The following is a 27,268-nucleotide window of genomic DNA, read 5'->3' on the forward strand; positions in this document are numbered from 1 at the left end:
CTTTTGCTGGTCTCTGCCGACAAATTTTTCCATTGACCTGATTTGATTTGCATATCAATCGGGAGTTGCTGATTCCATGCAGCGCAAGCCCCGCCCCCTTGGACCGTATGCGCTTTAAATAGCAACCTGTTAAAATTCTCGCGTCCACTCCACAGTCTGCTGCAGCCCCACTCGACACGCTCTACCCACGCCTTAGCCACTAAAAGCCAGCCAGCTAGTCAAGAGCCATGTCGGCCGCCAGCACCGAGACGAGCGCCCCGCCGCTGCCCTCCGCAGCCAGCCGCGTGTTCTTCCAGGCTGCGCCCGGCGTGGGCTGCGCCGGCTCGGCCCCGCTCGGCGGCGGCGGCGGCGGCTCCGACGACCCGGTGCAGAAGCGGCAGGGCAAAGTGACCGTCAAGTACGACCGCAAGGAGCTGCGGAAGCGGCTGGTGCTGGAGGAGTGGATCATCGAGCAGCTCAGCGACCTGTACGACTGCGAGGTGAGTGCTGTGCATTTTCCACACACTTTCATCGAATTTGAGAGGTTTTTGCTCCTGCATTTGATCAACTCACTCATTGCAGCAATGAGTGCTTCTTGACCAATTCAAGTTGGATAAAGTCCTCATAGGGTCATGCCTATATGACGACCCCCCCCCCCCCCCCAAAAAAAAGATGAAATGAGGATAAGCTGTACAGCGAATGGATGGATGTTCTTTATTATTCCTTATTGAGCAAAAATAAAAGAGTGGAATAAACCGATTTAATTAAGTGTAATTACTGTATGTTTTGAAGTATTCATGTGTTGGATGTGTGCCTGGAAGGGGCATGGCCTAGTGAGTGAGCTGGAGTCGAGTTGCGCATGAGTTGTGGCCTACAGCAGCTCCTTTCGAGTGTTCTCATTTTCTGTTGGTGCGATCAATAAATGGGGCGACAGAGCATATGGTCCACGGGCCTCAGGTTTCTCACCCCTAAACCGAATTGTGGAATAAATTCTATCTATGACTCCATTCATTGTGTGCGAGTCCCTTTTGTCCTGCACATTCAAAGGTATGTTTATGGCAGTCGTGTTTTCAACTTCACTCGTACACACAAGGAGGAGGAGCGTGTATGTATGTCTAAAGGCGTGTGTGTGTGTGTGTGTGTGTGTGTGTGTGTGTGTGTGTGTGTGTGTGATACCAAACGCTGCCAGAGCTGAGCAAAGCGGGAGATAAGGGGGGTAAACGGTGGTGGGGGGTTGGCAACATTGGAGATGAGGAAAAGAAGGGCAGTGGGTTAAGGATGTGCCGATGCTGTGACTCGTCTACTCGCCAGCCAATGGCGTCCTCTGGCACTGAATCCCACCGCATGTCTGACAGCAGAGGGTCCACACTGACACGCATATGCACACTCGCAGACACACACGCAAAGCCGCGTGCTTGGCCGACGCACCGTGAGAGTGGCACCCTCGCGTTTGGAGCCTGACATCCATGCAGGGAATGAGTCTCATGCTCATGATTTACTTGTCTCGTACTGTACTATGTTTGTATACAGTACTTTTGTAACCTCCATTACCAAAGTTAACATTCAACAGAAGATACTTAACCCTTGTCCGGTGTTTTTTTTTATTTTTTAAATGGTCTGGTTTGCAAGCTTGTGCCTTTTTTTTATAGTCCTGCTGTGGTATTCATAAAAGTTATGTTTCCAGTTTTATGTTGAAAAGGGTACAAAAAAAACCCCATTTGTACCTACTTTTGTCAACTTTTCTGGTCAGGATGATGTAAACCATGGCTGGTTGACTCCAAAGTCTAGACTTTACTGCAGCAGTAAATTTTTTTGCTGCCCCCAGTTTCTATCCATCCATCCATCCATCCATTTTCTGAGCCGCTTATCCTCACAAGGGTCACGGGAGTGCTGGAGCCTATCCCAGCTATCAGCGGGCAGGAGGCGGGGTACACGCTGAACTGGTTGCCAGCCAATCGCAGGGCACACACAAACAAACAACCACTCGCACATCACATTCACACCTAGGGGCAATTTAGAGACTTAAATTAACCTACCATGCATGCTTTTGGGATGTGGGAGGAAACAACAATACCAATACAAAATATGCATGTGAGGTGCAGGTATTATTTTTGTCCACTTGGAGTCGCTACCCTCAGGTTCTACACTATTGTATCTATGACTTTGAATCTGTGAGGCTTGCAAAGGTGGGGCCTGGCGAATTGAGTGACGTGGGAGCTAGCGAATCAGAGTGTAGAGTTGGCTGTTGTGCGCTCAGGTTGATCACGGTGAAGCTCCAAGGCAGACATCTTGCTTCAACTTTTCTTTTGTAAGCAAATTAATGGAGTTACTCAAATAATCGTATCCAAACTGAATTGTACCGGTTGTTGGAAATGTGGCTTTAAGTCTAGAACGTCTGTGTGAGGTTTTGACCAGCTTTATATTTCTAAGCCTTCTGGGCTTGCATGTCCGTCACCAGCAGTTGTGCGCCATGCACGAAATTTCACGTATTGCGCGAGATTTGCCTCAGAGTAAAGTGTTGACATTGGACGTCCTTTTTGCAGTTACGCGGCATCAGTCTCATGGTGCTGACAGGGTTTTGTATTTCACCTGAGATTTGAATTCCTTGGTTCTATCTTTAGCCTCCCTGGTCTTTTATTTCTCTGTGGGTGATCAGTGTCTGGTGAAAGTTCCCTCGCTTGCCTTTCTGTTTACCCTTTTATGGTTTTTCCTCTGACATTTTACTTAATTTCACACTGAATAATGCATGATTCCTAATGACAAAAATCAGCCATGGGTGGTATTTAAATTGGCACTCATTTTAATTAGGATTAGGGCCTTGGTAGAGGTCGATGTCTGCAGTTTTAATTAAATTGATAGGTTCGAATTCAGTAGCAGGCCGTGCATTTGGTACCTCGTTCTTTTAGTGGGGACTTACTCAATGTAATCTACCCCTTAATACAACCAATACTGTACAAAGCAATATAACAGCACACATGAAATATGATTGCTGAAAGAAATTGCAACATTCCTAATAGAGCTTAAGTTGCATGGGGCAGCACTACTAAAGGCCCAACATGACTTCCTGTTGCGATACCGCTCTTGTATTCGAACCCGGTTTAGATCATTTGATTGCGCAGGTGTCCCTAATGTCGTGACCTATGGGGATTTCGAGGCTCCCCTCGCCTTGACACATTGGTCACAAGGTGAGCCTCACTTTCATCCTCCTCAGTCATTACGACATGCTAGATGACAGCCTTGTTTGAGCAGGTGGGCTTGAAACTCCTCACACACACACACACACACACACACACACACACACGCACATTGTCCTGATGTTACGTTGTAAAGAGGAAGTCGCACTGTCACCACGCTCGTTAGCGCCTCTGTATTAGGTCCTAAATTAGAACAGATATTTGTGCGTGTGCGCCTGTGTGTAGTGCTGACGTAAAGGTCGAACATGCTATCAGTTTCCCATGCAAACCTAATACAGAACAAAAGACGCTCATTGATTTCAGTGTACATGTAAATTGGAATATATGTGTAGTGAGAATTACAGCAAATTGGCTTACTGAACAAACCCCAATATTAGGACTCCACATTAGCAATCGAATGACATCCAATACAAGAGTTTTTTTTTTAAATGGGTTTTTACAGTATACTGACTTACTATAATACCCTCGCTTGTGGGAAAGGACAGCCAGAGACAACAATGCACTGCAACAGAAAAACTACAACCCCGTATTAGGTATTGAGGCTCCAGATTCAGTAAACTGTACTGTATTATCGTTTACTGAACCACAAAAACATAGCACGATTGTCAAGGAAGAAGCAGATTTCTACGAAGAGTGGAAATAGGCAATATTATGGAGAGAGTGTTATTTTGAGAGGCTGTTGGCAATGATCAATCGCTCCATTCACTGACAGTACCTGTGCATTTCGGCGACAGGGACTCTCCACGCTTTTTCTTTTTAGCCACAGGTACATATAAAATGATTAGGGATGTTCAATACCACTTACATTTTAGACTGATACCAGTATGAATATTCACTCTTGAGTACTGAAACCACTAGTATTTTTGATACATAAAATTAACACAATGACAAATTGTGAACTAAGACCTTTCCTTCTTTCTGATACACATTATGATTTGCCGATGTGTCAAACCCCTACGGTATGGCACCACCTACTGGCAAGGAGGACTTACTCAAGTTCAGATGTTTTTTTTTTTTGTTTGTTTTTTTGCCTTAACTATCAGTGGCTGTTATACCTTGAAATAAGGCCGGTATCAGCCGGATACCTGGTGTCGGGACTCGCCCATCTCTATTGAACACCAAGCAATTGAGCACAACAAGGCTACTGATGCACTGCAAAGGAAAAAACTAACTCTGTCTCGGGTTTTTGCCTCCACATACAGTACACTGTACTGTATATATTTTTTTATTGAACTAAATAAACATGGTGTGATTGTCAAGGAAGAAGCAGATTGATGCCGAAATGCAGTGGAGTTTTATGCTGTGGTGATGAATCGCCATTCTGGCACTGGCAGTGATGAATCTGCCTGAATCTGAAGACCCTTTGACAAAAATCAATGAGGGCTCCTCCGGAAGTGAGAGTTAGTGTGCGTTTGTGTGTGTGTGAGTCGCACGGGTAACCATAGACGCCGCCGTGTCCTACTTTTTCATGGGTGACCATCAATAGAGACTCGCTCGATGAGACTTTGTCACGGGTGCACGCACTCCCACCGTTACAGTGATGTGCATCAGGCCTCCTGTGTATATTCCTGTCTATAGTATGAGGTGTTACCTGTGCTTTTAGGTCTGACGATTTCTTTGTGGCTTTTACAAAGATTTTTTTTTTTACACTGATAATTAAATGGGCGGCACAGGTGGACGACTGGTTAGAGCGTCAGCCTCACAGTTCTGAGGACCCGGGTTCAATCCCCGGTCCCGCCTGTGTGGAGTTTGCATGTTCTCCCCGTGCCTGCGTGGGTTTTCTCCGGGCACTCCGGTTTCCTCCCACATCCCAAAAACATGTATTAATTGGAGACTCTAAATTGCCCGGAGGTGTGAATGTGAGTGCGAATGGTTGTTTGTTTGTATGTGCCCTGCGATTGGCTGGCAACCAGTTCAGGGTGTACCCCGCCTCCTGCCCGATGACAGCTGGGATAGGCTCCAGTACGCCCGCGACCCTAGTGAGGGGAAGCGGCTCACAAAATGGATGGATGTATGGATAATTCCCCATAATGCCAGACGTTTTAGAGCATTTTGACTGATCTTTCAAGACCCACATAAGATTGTGTTCTGTGACAATATAAGCACCGAAACCTACCTCAAAAAAAGAGTAGACTATCGCCAGAAAAAATAAGTTAGTTCCTAGCTTTTTCTGTTCTTCAGTAATCAGCTGTAGAACATGGGTTGATTTCGCCCAAAATCCGGGATCTTGTTCTTTCGGTCACGACCCACAGCTCATAGGTGAGGGTAGGAACATAGATCGACCGGTAAATTGAAAGCTTCGCCTTTCAGCTTAGCTCCTTCTTTACCACAACGGTCCGATGAGGTGGCTGGGGCATCTGATTTGGATGCCTCCCGGACGCCAGCCAATCGCAGGGCACATAGAAACAAACAACCATTCGCGCAAACATTCACACCTAAAGGGCAATTTAGAGTCTTCAATCAACCTAACATGCATGATTTTGGGATGTGGGAGGAATCCGGAGTGCCCGGAGAAAATCCAGGCAGGCACGGGGAGAACATGCAAACTCCACACAGGCGGGGCCGGGATTTGAACCCCGGTCCTCAGAACTGTGAGGCAGATGTGCTAACCAGTCGGCCGCCGTATTGAAAGCAATTGGAGCAAATGCTATAAGAGCATATTTTCATTGACAATTGTGCATGAAGCTGTAAGAATGAAGCATGTCTCCAGGCAATGCTTTTGTGCCATGGAGAGCCCATCCCTCCATCCCCCCTCATGTATTTTTCCACTATAGATATCATTATCTATCTCCTGTAGCAGCCACCCCTTCCACCTCTAGCCCCGCTTCTCCTGTGACCTTGCCAATCGTTCTCCGTGCTCGCCTTTCACGCTTTTTCGTATACCCAAGGAAAGACCAACAATAGCCAGTGTGTCATTTGAACCTTGCGCAGTCACAGAGGGTGAGTAAAATGGTGCAATTGAAGCCAAATCATTAGCAATGCTCGATAGTCTCAGAGCAATACCTTAGGACTTGGGATTCAAATCAATTTCCCAATTGATATTTTTAAATTAGTGGCTGGAACTGGTTGAAGACATTTCAATTCATTTCTAAGTGTTGTATAAAAACATAATAGAGTGTAAATAAATAAACTGGTTTTATAAAGTTTAAATACTGTACGTATTGTAGTATTCGTTTGTTGGATGTGTACTTTTAAGGAGCGTGGCCGAGTGAGTGATGTCAGGAGCTGGAGTCTGGTTGCTCGGTTTGTCTGCATGTGAGAGTCTGGGTTTGAGCTGTGGCATCCAGCAGCTCCTTGCAAGTGTTCTCATTATGTATTTGGGTGATTGACTGTCCCGTTCAATGAACACCTGAAAGTGCAACTGTGACTCTCCATGCGCACATGCAAGGGCATTACCGTACATTAATTGCTCCTTGTTTCTCTACTTCACTCGAGCAGCGATGTAGCTGAAGCAACAGCTCTAAAATAAAGAAAAAATGTAATTTAGGGGCAATTGTAAGTCAAGGTACCATTGTGGTTTGTAATACTGGCATTTCGTTATACAGTGGTGACTTGAGAGATGAGTGACCCAATTTACAAATGTTTTGAGATGTGAACCATAATCAAATATGATGGATGCTAGCCTCAAAAGAAACTTTGTTGCCAAGCAAACGTAGCTCACCATAGAAATATTTCGAATATCGTCGCTTAGTTGACTAAAATGTCAAATGATTGAGTGAAGCTGTCAGATACACACACTGGTAGGTTCAACCGGTCGATTGGACGCCGTCGCGAATGACCTTGTTCTGTTTATGGATCGGACACATGGAAGGTTATTCTTTGTCTCTGGAAGGCAAATCTTTATCTGGCTGTCATTTGAATTGCCTCAATATGATTGCATTCATAGAAGTGTGTCAGTGTGTGGGCCGCGTGTATGTTGACACGTTTCACGTAGCACCTGCGGACACAAGCATCTGCTACTAAACAAATCACGAGGCACTGACAAGGAGGCCTATTCGTCAGCGGATAGACGACAGCTGTTAAAACAGTTTGAAGCCAACAAAAGTGGCCTCGCATATTAGGTAACACTGTGTTTGTCTAGCAAGAAGAAGAAGCCATTAGATAGTGGGGAAGATATTGAATTGTAGTTGTAATTTTTCTTTGCTTTGTTGTTTGATATACTGTATTCCTTTGTGAGTAAGGTGTCAATCCTAAAAGGCACATACTGTACAGTGGAACCATACTTTTAATATGCCCTAGTTTTTGTATGATTCGGTTTTCAATGATTTATTTTTTTCCGGCTAAATTTGGTCCCTGTTTTCGTACATCCGGAATTGATGTGTATTCATCCAAAGTATTTCATAAGTTGTGTAGAAAGGGTTGAACACACAACCATTCATTTAAATTTTTTGTACGGGAAATTAAGTCTTGAAACATTCGTCATCTGCAAAGATGAGCGCGATGAGGCAGAAGCAGCTGCGTGTGCATCCCTTCGCATTGAGTGTGAGATGTCCTCTTGTCTCCAGATGGCATCCCGTTCTCATTGCTTTCATTGTCGGGCGGGGGCTGGATCAGTCTATCAACTGGAGCCTGATATGTACAAACACTGGCTCGTTGTGGATGGTGAGAAAACACTGTCGTCATTCACACGGGGAGGAAGCTAGAAGGAGGGAGAGCACTTCATTGATTCCACTGTCAAAGTCAGTTGGAATGGTCATGGGAATACATCATTTACAGGATACCTACAATATCAAAATAATGTACAGTGTTACATTGACTTACGTATATCAGACAATTTTTACCAATGAAATGAATTGAAATGCTATTAATTTGTTCCAACTCCCCCTCAAAACACTGGAATTTTTGATAAAGACAAATAGCACTCTACTTTATAAAAATTGAATAAAAGACGATGTAAAAAAATTAACTGGTTATATACCGTACGGACTGTACTGTTAATGTGTTGGCTGTGCGCTTTTAATCATTCACGTTTACGAGCATTTTGACAGTTTTTTCTCTCCTTCATAATAGACGTAAAAAGATGAGATCCACCGCCTAATCTTTTTCTTCTACTCAAAAGCTATGCTGGTCTCAAATCCAAAGTGATGCAATGTCGCCATCTACAGGGATCCTTTAGTTATTACAGTGGTTTACAAACCTGAATTTCACTGACAAGCTGGGCGAGACTCTCATCCACGCCTACAAGTTGAAAAACATACTTGACAAATAACTTCTTCGATGGCAATAAATGAGTCCATAGCGCCTTGGTTTTTTTCCACTTCACTCAAGCTGAGGCATATCTGAAACTCGCTCCTAACTTAGATTTTGGACTGTAACACAAAGTTTAAAAAAAAAGGTCCGAGGTCAATAGCTGTTGATAGTTGTCCAAGGGTGCTATTGGTGATTGAATCCAGGCCTGCTCTGATGAGGGCAGAAGTCCCCAGCTGTCAATGCATTAGCCCTCGAGCGTGGAGGGAAACTGGGTGCACGGTAAATACAGTGAAATAAATCATGTGCACTCCAGAAACACAACACCGTGTGATCGAGTCACAGGATGGTCATGGTTGATATTGCTGCAGTACTTTATGGATGTTAAACATGGACGTCTTAGAGAGTCGTCTGGATTTGCCATGATTACACGAACAGTAACAGTAGAGTCCTTCACACCAAATGATTTGTGTTGTGTTTTGTTAAGACAAATGCTAGATTTTTATGTATAATATGTACTTGAAAGACACAACAAACTCCAGTCACTAAGACAAACAGCTCTTACAATAGTGACGGAATGTGAAACTATCAAAATTAAATACCTATATTATCTGTTATGGTAACAAATACTCCAGTCACACTGCCCATTGAAGCCAGCTTTTTCCCATTTTGCTTTCCTGTGTGAAAGGTACAGACACAGAATTGGGGGGAGTAAGTGTCAACCTGCTAATTTCCCGGATTCTGAGGTGGGAAAGCGATTATGTGAAAGAGAAATGCAGAAAGCTGGGACAGAGTTTTGAAATTTTAGTACTCGCCACTCACTTCTCCTCCCCTGTAGTGACGAAAGCAATTGTTGCTTTGGGGGTTGTGATGGTGGCGATATTGATGGTGTAGCATATGGTTCAATGGGCAATAACAGTGGTAAGTGTGCGCATGTTGAACCCCTTTTCCCCACTCTTTCACTGCTGCGGATGTCCTTATTTGTCAACTGGAATCCAACTGTTTACGTATACATTAGTCAAGTACCTGCAATGTTTCGTGTATAATGCGCACCCATGTATAATACGCACCCCCAAAGTTGACTTAAAAATTCTTGAAAACCCTTCTACCTATATAAAATGCATGATTATGCTTCTACACACACACACACACACACACACACTTGTGCTCATATTTGTGATTACCCAGGCAGAATTTGTAAGATGGGTACAATTCTTTAAAGAAAACATGAAGGACCAGGCAAAACTCTTAATTTTATTTTAATGGGATTCAAATTAAACGGTCGAGCATTTCAGAAAAGCATTATCATTAAACAAAACATAACCATAAAGAAATTACTGATGGTTGTTGTTCAGTCATATTAAAAAAACAAACAAAAAACAATGTTTCACAAATTCTACCAGGGTATGTAAACTTATGAGCACAACTGTACATGTATGCAGTCATACGTAGCCCTCTCATATTGGAATGAAAGTGTAGGCTACACCTTTTTCATAACCACTATGTGGCGGTGGCATATTAGAATGAAAGTGTGCACCTCTCATAACTTCTATGTGGCGGTGGCATTTTGGAATGAAAGTGTACAGCTTTTTCATAACCTCTATATGGGGGCATACATTTATAAAATGTGAATTTGTCCATTTTCCCCTATACCTATGTATAATGCGCACTAATGACAAAAAAAAATTTGGGGAAAAAAATGTGCATTATACATGAGAAATTACGGTACGTTTTTCAATGGGTAGGCACGGAAAAGGGTCTCTCAACAGCTTGTCTGTGAAAATCATGTTTGTAGACCATTGTAATCCCTGCAGATAGCAGCATTGCACTGCTTTGATTTTGAGATCGGCACAGCTTTTGGTAATGATTAGGCGGTGAATCTCGGCTTCTTGTTTTGATTATGAGGGAGTTTTACAGTAGCTACTTTATTAATCAAGTGGGAAAAATAAATAAAAGAAGCTTGTTTGTCCTTTGAAAATGGGCCAAAAAAAAAGGATTGAGCCATTAAGAAGTCTAAGTAAAAATCATCTTTGTATTTGACTGTATACCTCAAAGGATAATGACAACACTTGATCAATACACTCTATTGCTTTTAAATGAAACTGAAGTGGTGTCTGGCCAGTTTCCAAAGCCTCAAAAGATCATTTCCTATGACAGAAAGAGCAGGATCTAGTCTTAAATCACCTTTTTTTAAGGGTTGTAACAGGACACATCAATTATGATTCCTCTCTAGTGGTGTATGAATAATATGCATAAATGTTCTCCTCTGAGGGCATTTTGTTCTTTGTAGTCCTCTGCGAGCTTCTGTGATGTAAGGTGTCCTCTGGAGTAGCGCTGAATCAGCGTGGGAAAGAGCTCTTGCCGCAGCCAGCTATAACTTCATCCAGTAAATTCATTCGTGCTGCATGGTTTCAGCAAGCTGTGATGCCGGAGGGAGGCAGTGGACGGCGGGGGGGTGGAGGGAAGCTCATCCATAACATCGCCTATTAGCAATCTCTCTATTTGACAAACCTTCAGAAGAGGCCACACAAGTTGAGCCCGGGTTAACCTTCATCTTCATCCCATTCTCGGCCGATTCCCTGCATTGCAGTCGGTCTCTGAGGATGAATTCATCCCACCTTGAGCTCCTCGACGCTTTGATGCGACACCGAAGATAGCTGAGCAGTGAGCTTTTACTCTGTTATGAAATCAGTCTCTTCCTGTCCGCCTCATAAGTGACCCACTTATCGGTATTCATCCCCAAGTCCCCGGATCCGATGTAAACCTCTTAAGTATTATTCCTCTCAAGCGTATCACTTTGTTTCTTGCCAGTTGCCGAATGCTAGCCACTGCCATGTATACAGTGGTGCCTTGAGATAAGAGTTTAATATGTATTTTGACAACGCTCGTAATGAGTCACATCTCAAATCATCTTTCCCCATTGAAATGAATAGAAATGCTGTTAATCCGTTGCAGCCTCTCAAAAAACAACTAACTTATTTTATTTTATGAGAAAATAGTATTCTATAGTATTATACTTTATAACATACAGTAATTATAATTAAATATAATTCAAGAAAATTTTACGTTTTTTGTCACACTTTCATTAAATTCAATGAACCTTGTGCTGCTCCTAATGGTGTGAGCGCCTTGGCCACCTCGTAGCGGTATAAAGGTCAATTCCTACCTAGTTTTAATAGGGGTTATGCGCAACCACATTCGGCAAAATAGGTAAATGGTGGAGCCCTTTAGGTTGGCGTGCCGCCCCCAGAGAAGGCCGTCCTGGGCGGCTGCCCGTATCGCCCATATCAGACACCGCCCCTGAAAGCTCGTATCTCGAAAAACTCAGACGTCGGGTCACTCGTATCTCAAAGCAGCATAGTAGTTTGTATGGACGATATCCCCAATGAAAGTGGACATCTCAGGTAAAGTGAATCCAGTTGGTACCAGTCAAACACCATACAGTCTTTAAAAGCTGGTCAGCTGCCAATTTTTTGGGATAATTATTTTGTGCATTTCCACTAACAAAACTTTTGAACAGTATCAAAATAACCAATCCATACTCTACCACATTCCATGACACCCTTTGGGACTGCACTAATCCAGTCCCTGAAAGGATGACATACCAGTCTATTGATTGGTCGACAGGGAATGGAATGGAAACAAAGCTTGTCATCTTCGTGTTGTTTCATAATTGTCGTCAATTGTTATCATTTGTTCCTTTTCTGCGTTTGCTGCTATGATGTCACACTATTTGCGTAATGAAAGTCGCGAAAGCCAAACCCGCCAACACACCCTGTGTTAGAAGAACAGGCTCAGTCAGGGGGTTTTACTGGTTCAAAGATTACCTTGCCGAGTGGAATTGGACCGCTTTGTTGAAATATGTCTTCAAACAACCACTAAAAATTATCTCTTGCCAAAGCATTAGACTTGTCAGGTTTCATTCATTGGGACTCCCTGTGAATAGCTATGTGACAAGTTTGAGTGTTTAATTCAGTCTGAATGGGGTTTATGAGTCACCGGGTCGGGCCGCTTGCATTAGCATTCCGTCACCTCTAAGCAGACGAAGCAGACAAACTGCTGCTGGCTGCTCAGCTGTTGGTGAAAACAAGTCTGTCACATGCTCAGCAAACACGCCGGCCGGGTGCTTTCCGACTCTCTGTTGGCTGTTGTGTCTTGTGCATATGCATTACGCCAATTAATTAATTACATAAACATTTTCTCTCCTTTAAAGGTAAGCATCCTCATTTACACGCACCATCGTACCTCTTGTTTGTTTGCAACCAGTTTCTGCAACATGATTGTCTGAACTCTGTTGCACAGCAAACAAGCAGACCAAGAAGGCAAAAAGGTGTTCTTAGTTCGCTTGCGGCGAAACTCTTGTGCAGCCTGTTTGTGTGTGAATAGGATGATTTGAAACCTTGTGCAAATCAAACAATCATGTCAAGACAGCTAGAAAAGATGGTCTCAGCTGGCTTAACCGGAAACTCTGACTGTTTGGTTGAGTCCAAACACGATTGTCTGAACCCTGGTGCAGACCAAACAAGCGGACTAGGAAAGCAAGAAGAGGCGGTCTTGGTCCACTTGTGAGGAAAGTTGTGTTGCTTGTTTGGTCAAGTGTGAACACGATCATCTGAGCCCACCAAAAAAGTGACACAAGACTACTTGAAATGTTGGTAGCGGGCCAAGGAAGGTGGTCTCTGAACTGGTGACTCGTTGGGTCAGTTGTGAATGTGATCATTTGAATCCTGGTGTACACAAACAAGCAGACCAAGGCCACTGCAAAAGGTGGTCGTGACCAGTTAATTTGGTCAAGTCTGAAAGCAATCCTCTTGAACCCTGGTTTGCAGCAAGCAAATGGACCGATACCGCCATTGAAAGTCGGTAGTTGACCAAGGTTAGTCTCGGTCCGATTGAAAGCGAACTCTGGTGCAATTCATTTGGTCAAAAGCTGACCAAACCTCTTGAACCCTGGTGAGCACCAAACAAGTGGATCTACACCCCAAGAAAGGTGCTACCAGACTACAAAAGGGGCTCTATGTCTGCTTGCAAGGGACCTCTGGTGCAATTCATTTGGTCAAAAGTGAATAGAATCATCTTGAAACCTGGTTGGCCGAAAACAAGTGAACTGAGACGCCTAGAAAAGGCGGTAAAAGACCGAAAAATGTGGTTTAGGTACGCTTGTAACCGAACTCTGTTGCGGTTCATTTGGTAAGGCGCAAACACAATCATCTTGAACTCTTTTGTGGAGCAAGCAAATGGACCAAGAGCACCGTGGAAAGGTGGTCTCAGTCCGCTTGCAAGCGAACTCTGGTGCAGTTTGTTTGGTCAAGAGCGAATGCAAACATCTTGAACCCTGATTCACACCAAACAAGGAGACAAAGAATTTCTGGTACAAACTACAACTGTGAATACAAATAGACACATTGTGTCTATTTTAAATGCTACGCTAGATATAAAACACATCATTTCACGTATTGTAATATACAGAAAACAATGAATTTGTTTCAGTTGAGTGATGACGAGAGATCGACAAACTCAGGTAAAATAGTGGAGCACAGAGTCCAAAGCAAATATGGTGAAGCAGCATTTAGCTATTATGCTGCACACAAATGGAATAAGTTGCCAACAGAAGTGACATCAGCCCCAAGTGTGAATGTGAATGTCCAGGTTAAAAACGTCTTTTTTCTCATGCTTTTTAGAGCATTTCTACGGTGGCCTGGAAGTGCAAAACAATAACAAATTGTGAAACACTAACATTTCAGAAAAGACAAAAATGAAACACTTTCACATTTCAGGAACCACAAATAACAAAACACAAAACACTAACATTTCAGGAAACCAATTAACAAAAGACGAAAGACTTTAAAATTTCAGGAAACACAAAAATAAAATAAAGACTTTTACAAAAAGATTAAACAAATTGGAATTTCAGAAACCCGGAAAGGGAGGGGCCCATTTCACAGACATTCTTGGAAATCCCACGGCCTTTCTCCATTCATTTTTTAACTTTATGCAAGGTAGATCCCTCGCTCGGTACGTTAAAAAAATGACTGGAGCCGGCCGCTTCCTTGATAATATCCACACTTTCCCTTTGCTTTTGTGGTTCTTGAATTGTTAGTGTTTCGTGTTTTGCTAATTTTTTTTCTGAAATGTTAGAGTGTTTCGTGTTTTGTTTTTGTGTTTTCTGAAATGTTAGTGTTTCACAATTTGTTATAGTTTTGCACTTCCAGGTCACCATACATTTCCACTTTTAAATATTTCTTGCACTGTACGCTGTTTTAATTCTACTTTAATTTTTTCTCTTTGTTTTAAATGTTTATGAGCTGTTTTTTTGGGATTTGTTTTTAAATGCGTTTAATCATGTAAAGCATTGAGTTACCTTGTGTATGAAATGTGCTATATAAATAAACTCGCTTTGCCTTAGACTCAACTTCTCCTGGAATTATTCAAACATCAAAAAGCCTCCACCAAGCTTGTTTTCACACTGTCAATACAGTAAATCATGCATTTTACATGAGTTTGGTGCATACATTTCCACAGGACAGCCGTCGCCAGTGACAAGATGTTAAATAATTTTCCTTAGGGGTTGAGTGACCTCATCTATTTGAGGCTCCTAATCGGCGGTAGTGTTTATCAGCATGCTGATTTCCATTCTGGTTGTCGCAAAGTACAACATACTTTCTGTCAAGCTGGACTGGCACACAAAGCCCTGCAGTCGACATCACTCTGCAAAAGATTGCTGGCAGCTCTGTGTGTGTGTGTGTGTGTGTGTGTGTGTGTGTGCACGCGCATGAGTGTGTCATTGGCAATGGCCTCCAGGAACCAGTCTTCCACACAAGGCCCATGCCTACCTGCCCCACTTGTCACCAATCGCTGCAACAGAGGGTGACAGACTGCCTGCTGACATGTGCAATTGTCTCACACGTCAGACAACCCTGCCAGACAGTTTCATTTAGCTTTTTTCATCCATTTTTAACAATTGCGTTTTTTATGATTAAAGTGGTACCTTAATTTATTACCTATAAGGTACTGTAATGACCTTGCATGTGTGTGTATTATGGCAATTCGGTGTGGACTATGGAAATTCGGCAGATCAAGCCCCTCTCTATAAATATGTGATTAAGTATATGCATTAATTAACAGCTGTTTATCTCTTCTCACATTGAAATGGATTATCCATCTCTCCATTTCATGTTTTTGCATGTAAGCCCATGCACACGTCATGCTAATAAGATGACAGGCTATTTTCAACGAAAGGGCTTGAGGGAGGCTGGGTGTGCTTCTGCGGGGAAAGAGCGAGATGCTTCAAAACACCTTTTAACTCATTCACTGCCGCTTTCAAAGCCAAGCTTCCCCGATAGCCAGGCGTTTTGGAACGCCGACTAATCTTTCAAGACCCACAGAATATTTTTTTGTCTTACAAAATAAGCACCAATGCTACCAAAAAGAGTTGACTTATTATAAAACAAGACTAAGAAAGCACTTTTGTTGGCAAAATATTTTTGGGGTAAGAATTTTACAACTAAACAATATGGCTTGAGTGACACTGACTCACCGCTTGGTTCAAGCTGAACATCAGTTGCTTTTTTTTTTTTTTTTTTAAAAAAGGTACATGGCGTTTGCCATTCACGCCATGAACAGTGTCATTTTTTCTCTCCCGACACCCATTTTCTACTACCTTCTGCGACACATACTTTGTTTATACCATACATACAGTATACCCACTCAGTTTGAGTGTGACATGCTTAAAGTTGTCCTACTTCAGCGTTGGCATTTCTGTCCCTCATAATCAAGATGACAAGCTGAAATTCACCACCTAATCTTTATCTTCAACTCAAGAACGGTGTTGATCTCAAATCCAAAGCCAACACCACCGTTTACTGGCATCTGTTTGTCACTGCCGTTATGTAGAAGCTTGAATTTCCCAGACAAGCTGGGCGAGACCGTATTCCATGCCTACCTGTTGAAAAATATACTTGACTAATATATTCGTAAATGGTTGGATTCCAGTTGACAAATATAAATGTTCACAGTAGCGAATGCCTTTTAAACATGCAATTAAATTAAAATAAAGTTAGCCAGAGCGATCCTTTAGGCATCTAGTTAACCATCCATCCATTTTCTACCGCTTATCCGAGGTCAGGTCACGGGGGCAGTAGCTTTAGGAGGGACACCCAGACTTCTCTCTCCCCAGCCACTTCATCCAGCTCTTCCGGGGGGATCCCGAGGCGTTCCCAGGCCAGCCGAAAGACAGTCTCTCCAGCGTGTCATTTTTAACCACCTTGGTGACCTCAACCCCAGACATAGGAGAGCCCGCCTCAGAGAACCCAGACTCTGCTTCCTCATGGGAAGGCGTGTCGGTGGAATTGAGGAGGTCTTCGAGATATTCTCCCCACCGACTCACAACGTCCCGAGTCGAGGTCAGCAGTGCCACATCCCGACTATACACAGTGTTGATGGTGCACTGCTTCCCCCTCCTGAGATGCCGGATGGTGGACCAGAATTTCCTCGAAGCCATCCGGAAGTCTTTCTCCATGGCCTAACCGAACTATTCCCATACCAGAGTTTTTGTTTAAGCGACCACCAAATCTGCATTCTGCTTGGCCAGCCGGTACCCATCAGCTGCCTCAGGAGTCCCACAGGCCAAAAGGGCCCGATAGGACTCCTTCAGCTTGACGGCATCCCTCACCGTTGGTGTCCACCAACGGGTTGGGGGATTGCCGCCACGACAGGCACCGACCACCTTACGGCCACAGCTCCGGTCAGGCCGCCTCAGTAATGGAGGCGCGGAACATGAGCAAAGTTCTGTCGCAGGTGGGAGTTGAAACTCCTTCTGACAGGGGATTCTGCAAGACGTTCCCAGCAGACCCTCTGATCGGGGGGAGTTCCTCCCAATCACGCTCTTCCACGTCTCACTGTCATTGCCCACGTGAGCATTGAAGTCCCCCAGCAGAACGATGGAGTCCCCAGCGGGAGCGCTCTCCAGCACCCCTTCCAAGGACTCCAAAAAGGGTGGGTACTCTGAACTGCTGTTTGGTGCATAGGCACAAACAACAATCAGGAACCGTCCTCCCACCCGAAGGTGGAGGGAGGCTACCCTCTTGTCCATCGGGGTGAACCCCAACGTACAGGCGTCGAGCCGGGGGGCAATAAGTATACCCACACCTGCTCGGCACCTCTCACCAACTCCAGAGTGGAAGAGAGTCCGACCCCTCTCAAGAGAACTGGTACCAAAGCCCAAGCTGTGTGTGGAGGAGAGTCCGACTATATCTAGTCGGAACTTCTCGACCTCACACACCACGGGCTCCTTTCCCTGCCAGAGAGGTGACATTCCACGTACCTAGTGACAGCTTCTGTAGCCGGGGATCGGATCGCCAAGTTCCCTGCCTTCGGCCAGCCCCCAGCTCGCACTGCACCCGACCCCTATGGCCCCTCCCACAGGTGGTGAGCCCGTGGGAAGGACATTACCCTTTCGCGCTGTGCCTGGCCGGGCCCCATGGGTGCAGGCCCGCCCACCAGGCGCTCGCCTTCGAGCCCCACCTCCAGGCCTGGCTCCAGAGGGGGGCCCCGGTGACCCACGTCCGGGCAAGGGAAAACTGAGTCCACCGTTTGTTGTCATCATAAGTGGTCTTTGAGTCGTGCTTTGTCTTGTACCTCACCTAGGACCTGTTTGTCATGGGTAACCCTGCCAGGGGCATAAAGCCCAAGACAACTTAGCTCCTAGGATCATTGGGACACACAAACCCCTCCACCACGATAAGGTGACTGCTCAAGGAGGGGCATCTAGTTAATATTCTGACAAAATATCTAGAAAGGAGTAGCACGTACACATTTTCTTCGCCTACCCTGGAATAACAAAAGCTATAATTGGTAGCTATTTTTTGTAAATCACTGTGGCTGAGCTTTAAAGCCAACAGCGAAAATATAAAATATCCTCCTTCCATCCTCGCTCTCCACAAGCTTGAATGCCGCCGACAGCCGCAGGCTAAACGCAAAGGAAGAGTCAGCTGAGACGTTACATGCCACTTGCTTTTTGCTTGAAACTTAACCCAATCAAATATTAGGCTGGTTTACGGCTTGTAAACCAGCCTAAAATTTGATGATTTGAGACTGATGTGTCTCCATGAAACAAAATAGCAGTAGTCACAAAGACTACCATTTGAAAATGGGGGCTTGTGTGCGTGCTTTACCACAGCATCAGGCATCATGCATTCCGTTTTGAAAGGGCCGTTTAGACAGAATACGGCCTCAAACCATAAGAACCACTAACGCTGATGACATTTCCATGGCATGTCTGTGCCAAAACACGGAAACCGTTTTGAATAATGAAACTGATTTCCACCATTTTCTTACCACTTGCCACAGGAGGAAGAGATGCCCGAGGTTGAGATAGACATCGACGACCTTTTGGAGGTGAACAGTGACGACGAGAGGGCCATCAAACTGCAGGTATGCTTCTGTGACGTATTTTGGCGCCTGATAATGTTGATTTACTCAACTGCAGATGAAGGCGGCAGCTGTTATTGGCATAGTGGTGCCTTGATTTATAAGTCCCCCAAATTACAAGTTGCAAGATGTCACTTGGTCGTTTTTGTTTTTTTACTTTGCATTGTAAAAATGCATTATACATAGGTTGAAGGGTTTTCCAGAATTTTGAGGTGAACTTTGGGTGTGCGTATTATACAGGAGAAATTAAGGTATTTGGCCAATCTGAGTCCAGCTCCTGATGTCAGTCACTAGACCACAACCCTTGATGGTACACATCTACTACAACCAGTTTATTTGTATTTTTTTACATTCTCTTTTAATATGTTCTTTTTCTTTGTTAAAAAGCTTGGGGGGATGGAACAGATTCATGGTATTTTAATAGGGAACATTTATTTGATATTCAAGTAGAGTGAGTTACAAGCTTGGTAATGGAACAAATTACCCATCCATCCATTTTCTGAGGAGAAGCGTCTCCTCACTCGGGTCGCGGGAGTGCTGGAGCCTATCCCAGCTATCTTCGGGCAGGAGGCAGGGTACACCCTGAACTGGTTGCCAGCCAATCGCAGGGCACACATAAACAAACAACAACTATTCGCACTCACATTCACACCTACAGGCAATTTAGAGTCTCCAATCAACCTACCACGCATGTTTTTGGGATGTGGGAGGAAACCAGAGAGCCCGGAGAAAACCCATGGATGCACGGGGAGAACATGCAAACTCCACACAGACGGGACCGGGGATTGAACCCCAGTCCTCAGAACTGTGAGGCAGACACTCTAACCAGTCCACCACCATGCCGCTCAGAAAAAATTAAACTCCTAAATTAAGTTACCACTCTATATGACACTTTATCAGTGAACATGGAATTCAAAATAAATTAAATATGACTATTATGGACATATGCAGCTAGAATTGAGGCAGAATAGGGTATAAGTCATGTACTTCCACAGAACGTACACAACATTGTGGAGTATCATTTCAACTGGATAGCTAATTGTTACCCTTTGCACATCATATGACATCATATTTAACACTACGCAGTAAGCGGTTTACAACATGTAGATATGAGAAACAGCTTTTGTGCTTCAGTGCTGCTGTTTTGGTTAACAACAGTGTTCAAATGACCTGCACTGCTAGCCTGATGCTAACACATAATGGGAAACGCCATACGGGCTAATGCATAGCATCTATGTAGTTATAATTCTTTAAACGGATATTTGAACACAAACAGTGCAGCAACACATATAGACAGACAATATAACAATCCTCACAGGCATTCTTTATCCTCTGCTAAAAATGACTACTATTACTACAGTAATTGAGGAACAGCATTTAACTTTTATTCATTTGTTTGCATATTATACCGCCCTCTTGAGGCCAAGTTGCACACACCAGAAGGATGAATTAATCATTGAATTATTTACATTCCATTTCATTATGTTATGACTAAATGTTTAATAAGGTACTAATAAAACAATAAACATTATTATACAATATTATAGAGTACCATTTTCCTTGTTAAAAAACACGTTACGCATTTCGTTTTTGTTTTTTTTGGGGGGGGGGGGGCGACTGGAATGGATTGTCATTTCCATTAATTTCAATAGGAAAAGATGATACGAGCGCGGTCAAAAACTAAACTCGTATCTCAAGGAACCACTGTAATTGTGTTTTGAAGGAATCTGAATATATCCCTTAATAATTTTTCTTTTTTCATGCACAGGAGTCATTAATAGACTGTTACAAACCAACAGAGGTGAGTGTGCCTTTCATGTGTAGGTACAGTAAAACACTCAATGACCTACTGTAAATGTTTGTGGCCCCTGTGTGCTTTGAAGCATCATATCCAGGAAGTCTGCGCTCAATGGATGCTTGTTGACACACATACACACCGGTGACGTATGTGTGTAAATTGACTACTTGAATGTGAAAGTGTGTACATTAGGTGGTTTTTATGAGGTGGAGTTAAGCCTTGATGGCGATTAAAAGCTCCGGGTGGCCAATCACATTAGCTTTTTGTCATACAGCCCGGCAAGCCTGTATAGGCGTTTGATGCTGTGTATTCTACTTTATCACATTCCTTAAACCATAAAAAGATAGATTAATAGTTAAGGAAGAAGCAGGTTGCTAAAGAGAGAGGGTGTTGGTCAGAATAAAAGTGAGAGTGTGGATATTTGAAAGGAGGCTCACTGGCTTCATTCATTCATTTGAACGTACCCAGCGTGTAGGTATGTTCGCGTACATACTGGTCACAAGCTTTGTTTTTGCATTCACAGGTACATTATACATTGTAAATATAGTTAAGTATTGATGTAAAACAATGTTTGATCTTTTATAATGTATACTTTTTACATGGCTTGATGCGGAGTGACGGCGCGGTTCGCTAAACCTGGAAATGTGTATTCCCTGTGAGGGAAAGCTTCTATGTGGTGACGTTAAGACAGCGATTCAAATTTTTAGTTGTAGCAAAACCAGTGGCAGACTCAACAGCCACTCATGAAAACAGTTGCCAAATCACGCACACTACCCGACAGTTCAGTCGGGTTCTGCGGCGTTGCCCGGTATGCGGCAGCCTTTAGACACCATGATTGTGAAAGTGACAAGTCATTGCACTTAAAGAAACGCCTACATCTGTCGGCAATTCAAATGACAGTTACATCACGGCCCTCCCCGGCCTGGGCTTTCGAACCAGGTTTGAAGAGGATCTGAGGAACAGTGCCATAGTCATAGCCTTGAAAAAGTGTATTGGAAAAAGGCGGAACCAGGCTGGTTGGGGGGTAGAACCTGTACAATGGAAAAGGGGCATTAGTTGTGCTTGTACTGAACGGATTAATTGCAATTCCATTCAGTTCAAAGGGAAACATTACCTCGGGTTAAGAGCATTTTGGGTTACAAATGGGGCACAGAACCAATTGAGTTCGTAACCTGAGATTCCACTGTATGTGGCATCAGATCAGTCGACAACCGCTACAAGGTCGCCCCCTGCGCTGCTAGGTTGACAGCTCGTATAGTACGTCTAAATCCCCCCTCACCCACACACACACCCACCGTAATCCCCTGAGAATGGAGGGGTGCAGCTGTCATTTTGAACACAATCCCACCAAGAAGACTAAGAGCTCACACAGAAGGTATAATATAAAAAAAGCAATGAGCGTTGATGTAGGGCAAAATCTGGATGTAAACAACTGATATTGACAGAACTTAATTGCAGACCTCTGCCAAAGTCAAACAATCCTCAACGTGTCCATTTTTAGACTAAAATCATGACATGGTTTCACTCCAGTTCTGTAGGTGGCGGTAAAGCGAATTACAGTCATCCTTGACCATATCCTGGTTCACTTTTTGTGGTCAATCGCAGATTTTTAAATCATACATATCCAATTATTACAGATTTTTTTGCTATTTGTGGCAATCATCTTTCTAATGTTATTGCAGAGTCACACAGCAATAAGCACAAGCCAGGAATAAAGTGCGTAAACGGCAAAGTTTAGGATCACTGTACACTCAGTGACTGCTTTTCTCAATGTCTTTATGTCTCAAAAGTGTTCTCTGTCAATTGACTGTCTGTTGTCGTACTAGAGCGGCTCCAATTACCGGAGACAAATTCCTTGTGTGTTTTTTGGACATACTTGGCAAATACAGATGATTCTGATTCTTAAAACAAGAAGATAAAGTGTATGTGTCCACTGAAAAGCAGAACTGGCTTACACAACTGCGGTAAAGTAAACTTTGTTAGCTAATTTAATATATCCTACCACCGCGAGAGAGCGAAATTTAATCCAGCTACAGGTGGTTAATGTTAGACAGCAGTCAGTGCACTTTCAATCGCTTTACTGACCAAATGGTAACAAAATAAACATGTATGCACACTCAGATGCCACCTGCTACGGCCACAACCGACGCGGAGTCACTCAACACGCAAACTAGCTAACGGGTTAGCCAACTCTACATTCTCACTCGTTGACTCCTCCGTCACTCAACAGATGAGGCTCTGCATTTTAAAGACACACTCATTCAGAGAAACAGACAGTAGTGTAGAGTGTGAGGATAGCAACCACAGGTGGACAAAAATAATACCCGTTCCTCACGTGCATATTTTGCATTGGTATTATGCATAAAGCTTTAAAATACAGACAAATAATAAAATAAATATATGGTTGCTACTTCTAATATTGTGGGTGGTTCTGGAATGATAAAGGAAAGGATTACTGTAGATTGTAATGAATCCTCGTTGGCCATCTTGGCATAGTGGCAAACAGTTACCGTAATTTGTCGTGTATAATGCGCATTTCTTTCCCCCCAAAAATTGTCAAAAGTCAATAGTGCGCATTATACATAGGTATAGGGGAATATGAACACGACTGTGGTTATGAGAGAGGTTTATACTTTCATTCTAATATGCGACCACCAAAAGGTGTAGCGTACACTTTCATTCCAATATGACAGGGGTAGTATGACTGCATATATGTACAGTTGTGCTCATAAGTTTACATACCCTGGCAGAAGTTGTTAAATATTGTTTTGTTTAATGATAATGCTTTTCTGAAATGCTTGACCGTTAAATTTGAATTCCATTAAAATAAAATGTGTTTCACCGGGGTCCTTCATGTTTTCTTTAAATAATTGTACCCACCTTACAAATTCTGCGTTGGTAATAAAACATATGAGCACAAATGTGTTTTGTAATTTAGTAAATAAAAGTAGGGCTGTGAATTTCAAAATAAGAGCAAGTAAATAAAAAAAAATTAAAAAAAAGTATTACGTGTTCAAAAATAATTATTTGAAAAAACTGACAAAATACAGATAATACCTGATGTTTTGATCATACGTGTAGAAGCAAAATCATGCATTGTAAAAATGCATTATACATAGCTGGAATGGATTTCCAAATTTTTGATGTCAACTTTGGGGGATGTGTATTATACATGGGTGCGCATTATACACGAGAAATTACGGTATGTAGTTTTTATCATTCTAACAGTGATCAAAACGTAAGGTCTCACTCATTTTTTTCATGCTTAGTTGAGGTAATTAGCTCACTAAAAGAAATGATACCGCCCCACTTGACCCTGATGCAAGTGAATTGTAACAGCATCCTCCTTGGGTTGTTTGGTATAGTGGAAATCGTTTATTTAGTGTCCATGTAGAAGATCTCGCTTTATGCTTTTCATGCTGAGCGGATTAGCTCACGGAAACTAACTAACCTATCAAAACATAAGCCTCTCTTTTAATGCTACTTGAGCTAAAGCCTACAATGTTAAACGACAACTGGGTGCTGGAAAGCAGCGTATCGGAACAGTGTAGAGTAGAAAATTAGCGAAAAGGAGGACAGGCACAGAGGGAGTTAAAGTTCTCTTGACATCATGAATGAGGTCATGAGTATGTGTCATTTTGGTATACTGTAGTGAGGTGGATTATATTCCACTGCTTTATCCTTGCACTCACCTTCACACGGTTGACTGTCTTTTACTTACTAATTTAATGTAATTTTTTGTTTGTTTCAAAGGCCATACCGCCACATCTCCAAGTAGTCATTAAACGGAAGTGTGGATAATTTTCACTCAACTTTAGTTAAATTGTCAGGCTACACCGTGATGCCAGGATCACACCGCCCATCTGAAGCTGTCACCCACAGGCTAGCGAAGGAAAAAAAACAACACAATTATGCGAATGTCACATTCGTTCTGGATAGCCGTGCTGTATCTGTTCCAAAATGTTGGCCTGTTTAGCCAAATGATGAAAGAAAAAAATCTAACAACGTCATAACATGGCAGCAAGATCACAGCATGCAATATACAACATTTCGAGGTTAGAAACGGTGCATGGCAAAAGAACATGTCGTCACGCTCAGTTACTGCTTTTCAAATACCGGTAAGTGTTTTGTTTATGGCTTTACAAGTGTTTCACATACAAATATTTACTGTAATTCTAACTTTATTATCACACTACCATAAGTTAGTGATAGACTACTGCACATTCCGACTTTCATACAAATTTGGAGTATGTTGCGGCCGTAAAAACGCAACTCTGTTGTAAACTGAGGACCCCCAGCAGATGGTTTTTGTCGGTGTTCCACAAGGCTCAATATTAGATTCACAGAATTTTACATTAATATTCTGTAGAAGTGTCACAATTACTTGCTGTTACATTGGAAAACGCAGTAGTAAAGGTTTAATTACAATAAATATTGTATGAAAAAACCTTTGGACCATAAATATACAACAATCACATGAAACACAATAAGTATGACGGTAAATGAGCTTGCCTTCTTGTGTTACGTGACCATGTATTCTTACACGTTCATAACCATGGAATGTATTAAAGGACTGTCCTAAACAAAAGACGGTATGTGTGTATAGCACCATTAACGATATCAGAAAAAATGTTCGGCATAGTTTTTCTGCAGTCATTTGAATAAGACATGCACACAATAAATAACTGTGTGTGTGTGTGTGTGTGTGTGTGTCTGCGTCTGTGTGTATGAGCACTGCTTTCCAATTATAATTTTCTCTCTCCCTCTCTCTGTATTTCGTTCTCATAGGATTTTGTCCGCGAGTTGCTGGGCAGGATAAGAGGAATGAGGAAGCTCAGTGCTCCGTCAAAGAAGGGTCTATAATGTCGGGGACCCTGACATCGCCTCATCCGCACAGCTACTTCAGTAACTCATCCGAACACAAGCCGCATCACTTCCTCAACCATCCATGCATACCACTCGCTCGCTACACACACAATGACAAGGATAGTGTATACATTGCTGGACTGTTAAAAGGGTACGTAGCAAACAGCGTCGCCTACCTTTCAGATTTGCTCGTTTTGAGCTCCTGACAGCCATTGAAATGAAAAATCTCAACGACAACAAAAACAAGGGAGGATCTTCGTCTGTACTGCATTTGCTGTGTAATTAGCTATAGCACTATGTAAAAACAGTGCTTCATTATTTTATTATTATTATTTTTTTTACTGAGGTGTTCTGTTGTTACTGCCATTTATTGTTCATGTGAAAGTGTCAGTCTTTTTCTGCTCATAATCCTTACGCTGTAACTTATTCTTGCTTGCATAATGTAAATGAGTTTTTAATTTAATACATAGTTAGGATGAAAGGGGATTTATTTTTAGCCATTTAAAATATGTGAGGATGTCTATATTTACCCACCATTTTAGTGTGCTTTTCAGCGCAGCAAGGCATGATGGGTATTGTAGTTCCCTACTACAAACCTGATGATTGGTGGCCTTCGCTCATGTTTGACCCATTTTTTTTCAACACATATCAGTTGGCAATTTAGTTTGAAGTCCAAATATTTAGTCATTGTCAGTGATGAGGGCTTGCCTTTTAAGGACTTTCAGGATGTTGTATGACTATTTCTCAGCACTGAACCTTAACAATACCAACAACCTAAAGAAAAATAGTCTGGACAACTTGAAATATTTATGCTTGCCAAATGTAAATTAGAAATGTCAAACAGCAGGACAGTCTCAGAGTTATCAGGCAGGCACGGTACATTTTAAGATATTTAAACATAAAAGGTGACTTTTATGGCAACTCTTGTTGTGTTAAAGTTGCAGAATTGCAAGTTTAAGAGGCGGATTGTTGATTTATTTACACCAGTAAAGCTGTGCAGTTACAATCAAGACCCACTTACAATAACAAGCATTCAGTCATGAATAAATAAATCACGATGGACAAAATCCTCCTCAGCTGCCAAAGACACTCAAGCAGGGTGACGGTTGATTTTTCTTTTGAGCACAAAGTACCCGTCTTGCATGCTAACAACAAGTAAACACTGACAGAGTATAGATATAAGTAACTTATAATCCAAAATTTTTAACTTAGCTTCTTAACTTTATAGAACTTTTATTTAGAATTGACGTGACTTAACACGTCAGAGAGAATCCAGGAGAACTTGTGGGAAAAAATGGTGCTGTTTTTGATGTCCTGCCCAGGTTGTGGCTGTATTAAAAAAGTGTTTTCACTGTGTAACGTCGGACTAAAATGTCACACGTTGCCTGCAATGGCGTTGTCGGGAGGACTCCTTTTGCAGGAGAGTGCAATGCTTCCGGGTTTCGTGCTGAGCCACTTTTAGGATTTTGTTCCCCTCTACTGAGAAGCAGTTCAGGGGCAATAGGTTAATATTTTATAATTTATGGGGAAATATTTTAAAAGTGTCAATATAGGAAGGCTTTGCATGTATTTTTAAAGTAGGATGTGGAGGGTGGGAGTGGACAACGGGGAACATTTGTTGGCCCAGAGATTTTTATTTCACGTTCCTTTTTATACTTTTTATTAAAATTACATTTTTTTTCAGCTGCTGTTTTTCTTCTTCTGTACGTCCACAATAAGCAATCTTGTTTTTAAAAAATGTAATGTGTAAGGTGTGTGTGGTCTGTTTTTTCTTGCGTATAATAAAATGCAGACAACTCTGTGCTGTTTTAAGAAA

The 27,268-nt window shown here is 42.6% G+C and overlaps 1 protein-coding gene across 2 annotated transcripts; it reads left to right on the forward strand.

Annotated features, from left to right (window-relative positions):
• The first annotated feature begins 129 nt into the window (after positions 1–129).
• ppp1r14c (protein phosphatase 1, regulatory (inhibitor) subunit 14C) lies at positions 130–27,268 on the forward strand. 2 transcript variants are annotated; one of them, XM_061704805.1, is made up of 4 exons: positions 130–479; positions 18,708–18,791; positions 20,557–20,589; positions 25,375–27,268. In XM_061704805.1, the coding sequence occupies exons 1-4, from the start codon at positions 228–230 to the stop codon at positions 25,447–25,449; spliced, it is 444 nt and encodes a 147-aa protein (XP_061560789.1). In that variant the 5' UTR covers positions 130–227; the 3' UTR covers positions 25,450–27,268. The 2 variants fall into 2 exon arrangements, with proteins under 2 accessions (XP_061560789.1, XP_061560790.1); XM_061704806.1 differs by lacking the exon at positions 20,557–20,589.

This window comes from Phycodurus eques, chromosome 18, assembly GCF_024500275.1.
Source record: "Phycodurus eques isolate BA_2022a chromosome 18, UOR_Pequ_1.1, whole genome shotgun sequence".
Taxonomy (NCBI): domain Eukaryota; kingdom Metazoa; phylum Chordata; class Actinopteri; order Syngnathiformes; family Syngnathidae; genus Phycodurus; species Phycodurus eques.